This window comes from Phaethon lepturus, unplaced genomic scaffold (genome assembly GCF_000687285.1).
Source record: "Phaethon lepturus isolate BGI_N335 unplaced genomic scaffold, ASM68728v1 scaffold18030, whole genome shotgun sequence".
NCBI classification, from domain to species: domain Eukaryota; kingdom Metazoa; phylum Chordata; class Aves; order Phaethontiformes; family Phaethontidae; genus Phaethon; species Phaethon lepturus.
The window spans coordinates 36708-43686 of record NW_010511461.1 but is presented as its reverse complement, the minus strand read 5'-3'; the positions used below and the strand labels follow the sequence as shown (position 1 = coordinate 43686).

The window sequence follows — 6979 nt, the reverse complement described above, 5'->3', positions numbered from 1 at the left end:
CATCAACAGAAGCATGGCCAGAAGGTTGAGGTAGGTGATTCTGCTGAGTCATGAAGAGAAGGCTCCGGGGAGACATTATTGCAGCCTTCTAGTACTGCAAGGGGGCTTATAAGAAAAATGGGGACAGACTTTTTAGCAAGGCCTGTTACAATAAGACAAGTGGTAATGGTTTTCATCTAGAAGAGTGTAGATTTAGACTAGGTATAAGGAAGAAATTTTTTTTATGATGAGCGTGGTGAAAGCCTGGCACAGGTTGCCCAGAGAGGTGGTAGATGTCCCATCCCTGGCAACATTCCAGGTCAGGTTGGACAGGGCTCTGAGCAACCTGATCGAGTTGAAGATGTCCCTGCTTATTGCATCGACTAGATGACTTTAAAATGTCCCTTCCAATCCAAAATATTCTATGATTCTGTAAGTTCACCTAAGCTCTGGGATATTGCTGCACAAGTGATCTTTACTGTTGCAGGTACCACTTGACAGCTTCTAGAGCAGAAATATCTCACATCCAGAGTCACTGAACATTTCTTGCTTATAAATGTAAATATTGTAAGGAACTAAGGCACCCAAATTTTCAACTTTTACCTAAAACTCACAGCTCGCTTCTCAAGGCAGGTGTTGAACACAGACATACTTGACAAGAGTCAGAGGTGGTGGTAGGACTTCTGTCAGACCAGTAGGACAAAGCAGAGCAGTGTGGGAAAGGCTCCTCTGGCCAAATGTAGATGTGTACCTCTGAGATAGTTGCTGAGATTCTCTTTATGGTAAGGAAGAAAAATAAACACTTCTGGAAGCAATTTGTCTCATTTGAGTATAACTCTTATTAAGAGATCCCCATGAATCATGCTCTTCAACTCTCTTTTTGTGTCCTTGATCTTCCAATTCATCATCTCTTGAAAGAGGAAAGGAGGGAAATTATTTTAAGCTAGGCTATGCTTTGGTTGTTTGGAAGAGACTGAAATGTGTCAAACTGTTAGGACAAACCACATATGGCAGATTAACTGCTGCAAAGTAATATGTGCAAAACCCAGCAATAATCTGTCCCACTGTCCTTCTAGCAGATGAGAGATGGGGCAGTCAGATGCAACTACTGTGCATGTGTCTGTTGTGGGTGTGCATGGGGTGAAGAGAGCGTCTATGGCCACAATTTATACAGTATATGATTTTGCGCAGGAGGGGAGCTGCTGCTGTAATCAATGTTGCTCAATACAAACTACTACTGTATCTCTAATTGTGATACTCAAATTAATAACATGTTGAGTTCATGCTGATGAATTCACTGCTCTGCTTGAAGTTAGCTTTTTGCTAGTAGAAATCAGAGGTGGATTTTACTTTCTTGATTTTCTTCATCAGGTGATCATGATGAAAGTGTAAATCTTCACCATGACACTCTCGGAAGACAAGAAGAGGAAGACGAAGACCTAGTGAACAGTGATGCACTGTCCAATGTTTTTGGATCCTTAAGCCCAAAGAGGAAAAGGTGCTCCTTGATGTACCTTACCTAATATCCCCCAAAACACCTTTTCCATCCTGCTCAGGAATTGCATTGCCGTAGAACAATACATCTGCTGTCAGAAAATCCATTTGCTGACAGCAGTGATCCTTTCACTTCTGCTCTCCCACATGACTGTGTGGGATGTACTTGTCAGCAAAATATTAACAGCTCAAGACAGATTGTCACCAGATGCTGTCCAGTGGAGGGAGAGATTGAAACGGATGCTGAGAGTGCCTTAACTATGCTAATGAATTCTGCTAATAAAAATGAGCCAAATGGGACAGCAATCTCTATAGCCAAGAGCTTGTGTAGTTGTTCTTTTTTCATACAGGGGAGGAATGGATTCAGGTTTGCTGGGATCAACAACTGAAATAATTCCCATGCATGGCAGGTAGCTGCACTGCTCTGTGTGGATGCAGAACATTTCCCTGTTACCAAGTATATGAGAAAGACAGAGGTGGTCTCTTGCTAATGAAATCAAGCCTAACAGTTCACAGCAAAGCTACCTGCCATAAACAATGCTTGCTTAGTGATGAGAAGTTTTTCCAACATGTGTCCAAGTACCAGCTCTTGCCTAGAGATGCCTAATGACCTGTTTTTGCCATTTAAACAGGGCAAAGCTGGTGACCAGAATTCATGAAGAGGAGATGAAATCCCAGAACTACCAGGTGAGCAAGGGTGACAGTCCTTATGTGCCTGTGAAATTCCCAGGCAGGCTGGACCTGAGCCTAGGAGTAAGCGTGGTGTCCTTGTGCCCCACAGATTGCCATCACCATCATCGAGGCCAGGCAGCTGGTGGGTGAGAACATTGACCCTGTGGTGATCATCGAGATAGGTGACGAGAAGAAGCAAACAACAGTAAAGGAAGGCACAAACGCCCCTTTCTACAATGAGGTAGGTGCTTTCTATTGAAGAAGGCACTTTCTTCAATGGCTCTGGGTGGCCTCCACCACTTGGTAGCTTAAAAGGTGATGAACTGAGTTTGTGGCACCTGCATGCATGTCTGAGCACAGAGTTCTTCCAGGAGCTGTTTGAATTTCAAGCTTGGCCAAGCACCAGCAATAGCTCCCTTGGGTTTAGTTCTACTTGCTCTTTCTCTTCTCAAGCTCTGTCCATCCTGTTCCTGCCCCCTCCACCGCATTCTGCCCTACTACCACTGCCTCTGCATTTTTTCAAATGATCCATTTGTCTAAACTGCCCCTCCAACATCCCTTTTCTACCGTTTCACTTTCACCTTTTCCTTGACATTTGTTTGTCCCAGCTGGTGACAAATGAGACCAAAACAACTCCCCAAACCAACCAGTCCTTTGGGTTTCCTTGTGCCTCCTGTCCTTTTTGACAATACCCTCTGATGTGGAGTGAGGGCCATGGGCATTTGCGAAGGGCAATGCTGTGCAGCCATGCAAGGAGGAGAGTAGAAAACAGGTCTAGGCCATGGAAGACATGAGCCAGGGAGAAAGGAAAGGGTTTGACTGGGTCTACCACCATCTCCTCAGTACCCCCAATGTCTCACCGGGGCTCTGTGTGATGCTAAAGCTAAACCATGCTGCTGACAGCGCTGGATACCAGCACAAGAACAATTCTGACCTGCTGTCCCCTTTCTCCACAGTACTTTGTGTTTGATTTCGTTGGACCGCAGGTGTTCCTGTTTGACAAAATAATCAACATCTCTGTAAGTACCTTGGAAAGCTTAGCACAGTAAGTAAAGGTCATTGTTGTTTGTGTCACTTCGGCTCTAAATGATTCTTCTTAATGTAATAAAAAAGAGGAATAATTTCAGGTACCAAGAGGGCTATAAAGTCAGCATGAAGTATAGGAAAGAGAAAGGATAGGGGAGAGGAAAAGGAAGAAAGGCAGCTGACAATGATTTGAAGGAACTTAACCTTAAAGGAAGATTAAGTGTGCATTCTCAGGGACATTCATTGCTGGCTTGGCAATCTGCCAGGTAGAATGAGAAAATTCAGCTTAGTTAACTCTTGTCAGCATTGTCTTCACCTCTCTAATTTTCAAGCTGCCACTTGTTTCAAATGACTGAGTTGAAATTTCTGGCTTATCTCAGTTCCTCTGATACAACTGCTTCTAACTAAACTGTCCAGGTACCTTATCCTCTGCAGTGGCTCTGGCCTGTCTGGGAGTGTCAGTGGCTGGTTCCTATTAGCATGGGAGTGGGCTCCAAGCATTCAGTGCTGCTCCCACTGCTCACTGCAAGTGAAGTCCCAGCAAAGCTATGTAGCATCTCAGAACAGCCCTGATGGAAGATGCTCTTGGACTTGGGGCATTAGATACTGATTTGCAGTTTGGAAGACCAAGTCTATGGAGCCATGCTAATTATCTTACCTGAGGCCACTGAAGTTCATCACCACATTTAGCAAAGATGCTAAGGAATTAAGGAAGATCTCATGAGACTCTGAACAGGGCTGTATTTGTATTACTTAGAAATACCACAAGCTGTGCTTTTCACGAGCTGTTTTTTGCATTTCTACTGCCAAAAGTCCCACCACTTGGCCAGAGAAATGAGCAGTGACTTGTTGCCCCAGAAAAGGTTCTTTTTCCTTTTGAATGGACATGTGCTTTGTCTATTTCAAAAAAGTACACCAGGAAAGAGTCTGTGCTGGTTGTGCTTGACAGAGACAGGCAGTGGTCAAGAGCTGTAGGAAACATCTGTACAAAACCTCTTAGAGACATTTGCTGTGTATCTGCTTTGCTGAGCTGCTAATAAAGTGACTTTTCCCAGCTGCAGAAATAAAAAGTGTTCATTTACAAATGACCAGCTGGACAACTAAGTTTTCAATGCTGGTAGTAAATTGACAGTCTGAATCCTAAGCTCCAGCTCAAATCCACTATATCACATGCTCAGCTCAAAAATATGAAATTCATACTTACATAAGGTACCTGCAGATCTGACCATACTTATCCCTGAGGACAGAGTTTATGACAGGCTGACAACGGCCCATCTTTTGCATGGGAGTAGATATCATCTCACTGTTATGACTTATGTCACAGTATATGGCCCTATATGTATTTCTGACGTGGTTAATATCAGCACAGTACTGAGGCATCAACTCTTGTGAGCTACTGCTGCTTAGGGATATATAGGTTTTCTTCTCCAAGATATGGCCAGTCTTTCCCACCTCACATTCTTTTGATTCCATAAATATTTATATTTTTCCATAAATCCAGTGGTGGAGGGGAGAGTGCCAGCTTTCTGAGTGTGTTGGGGGTGTGGGGAAATGTGTCACCATCACCTGCTGTAAATCTGCATGGTTTCATCATGCTCAGCAAACATTTGATTTAGAGCTGATGAAGGTGCAACACTAAGAAATTAAAGGTCTAGATAAAAAATACTTTAAAAAAACCCAACAAAACAACAGTCTAACCCAGTACAATGCTCATGTATGCTACTGAAAATAGAGATTCATTACCTTCCAACATAGTTTTGAAGAATGCAATATATGAGGGGAATAGAAACAAATAGAGGAAATATGTGTGTTGGGAGTGAGGGAAACCCTGGAGGGTGGAAAGTTTCACAGTACTTGCTTAGCATGAATTTCGCTTAAGGAGAAACAAAGATTGGCATCCTCCATTACCAACAATCATTCATGCACTGAATTTGCTTAATCTGTGAAAACAAACTCATCTGCATATGGAAGTTCAAGGAAAACAAAAAAGATTAGTGCTGTTGTCCATGAGTTCAGCAGTTGGTCTAGCTTTATTCAAACCCTGCATTTGAGGGGAAAATGAGATTTTAATTTCTCAGCACCTGTTAATTAATAGATTTTTTTCTTCATTAGTATCTTCCAGTATATTCCAGTGCATTCCAGAAACCTTGTAGTAATGCATAGTAAAACTGAGATGCCCCTTTCATGCTAAACCTGTATCTCCAGTACTAAAATACTCCCCAGTTTAACACTGTGTGTGCTTGTCCTCATTCAGAAATTCTGAAGAAAATCCTTCAGTCATCGATAGACTCAATCAAGTGTGAAAAGACACAAACCTTTAATTAGATACAATGTAGATGTGATGCTCCCTCTCAGAGAAGACAAGAGGTGTTTACTATAAGCTTCATGCTCACCTGCTTTTTTACATTACTCAGTCTTTAACAGCCAGACCAGGTATCCTGAGGGTATTCCGCTCCCTGAGTGGGAAGACAGGGATGGAAAGCAGAATAAACTCTCCATAATCCAGGAGGAAGCAGTTAACGACCTGCTAAGACACCGGAATATCCCCAAGTCTGTCTGAATGGGATCCACCCAAGAGTACTAAGGGAGCTGGCAGAGGAGCTTGCCAAACCACTCTCCATCATTTATCAGTGGTCCTGGTTAACAGGGGAGGTGTCACATGACTGGAGGCTTGCCATGTCCAGCTTTTCATCCACCAGTACCCCCAAGTCCTTCTTGGCAGGGCTGCTCTCAATCCCTTCATCCCCCAGCCTGTACTGATACCGGGGGTTGACCTGACCCAGGTACAGGACCCTGCACTTGACCTTGCTGAACCTCATGGGGTTTATGTGGGCCCATTCGTTGAGCCTGTGCAGGTCCCTCTGGATGGCATCCCTTCCCTCACACGTGTCAACAGCAGCACTCAGCTTGATGTCATCTGCAAACTTGCTGAGGGTGCACTTGATCCCTCTATGTCGTTGATAAAGATGTGACACCCATCTACAGGAAAGGCCAGAAGGAGGATCCTGGGAACTACAGGCCTGTCCGCCTGACTTCCGTACTGGGGAAGATTATGGAGAGGTTCATCTTGAGGGTGCTCACAGGGCATGTGCAGGACAAGCAGGGGATTAGGCCCAGCCAGCATGGGTTTGTGAAAGGCAGGTCCTGCTTGACCAACCTGATTTCATTCTATGACCAGGTGACCCACCTAGTGGATGAGGGAAAGGCTGTGGATGTTGTCTACCTGGACTTTAGTAAAGCCTTTGACAGCGTCTCCCACAGCATTCTCCTGGAGAAACTGGTGGCTTATGGCTTGGACAGGTGTACTCTTGGCTGAGTAAAGAACTGGCTGGATGGCCGAGCCCAGAGAGTTGTGGTGATTGGTGTTAAATCCAGTTGGTGGCCGACCACAAGTGGTGCTCCCCAGGGCTCGGTTCTGGGGCCAGTCTTGTTCAATATCTTTCTTGATGATCTGGATGAGGGGATCGAGTGCTCCCTCAGTAAGTTTGCAGATGACACCAAGCTGGGTGGGAGTGTTGATCTGCTGGAGGGTAGGAGGGCTCTGCAGAGGGATCTGGACAGGCTGGATCGATGGGCAGAGGCCAACTGTATGAGGTTTAATAAGGCCAAGTGCTGGGTCCTGCACTTCAGCCACAACAACCCCATGCAACGTTACAGGCTTGGGGAGGAGTGGCTGGAGAGCAGCCCGGTGGAAAAGGACCTGGGGGTGCTGGTTGACAGCCGGCTGAACAGGAGCTGGCAGTGTGCCCAGGTGGCCAAGAAGGCCAACAGCGTCCTGGCCTGTATCAGGAATAGTGTGGCCAGCAGG

The 6979-nt window shown here is 45.0% G+C and overlaps 1 protein-coding gene across 1 annotated transcript in view; it reads left to right on the top strand.

The window, feature by feature from the left end:
- Positions 1-1350: 1350 nt before the first annotated feature.
- Positions 1351-6979, top strand: part of FER1L6 (fer-1-like family member 6) — a gene marked incomplete at both ends in the record, with an annotated part of 41069 nt that continues 35440 nt past the window's right edge. The window contains 4 exons of the mRNA XM_010284076.1: positions 1351-1477; positions 2106-2160; positions 2255-2386; positions 3102-3164. Of these exons, the coding sequence (XP_010282378.1) occupies positions 1351-1477; positions 2106-2160; positions 2255-2386; positions 3102-3164 (377 nt within the window). The remainder of the gene's footprint in view (positions 1478-2105; positions 2161-2254; positions 2387-3101; positions 3165-6979) is intronic.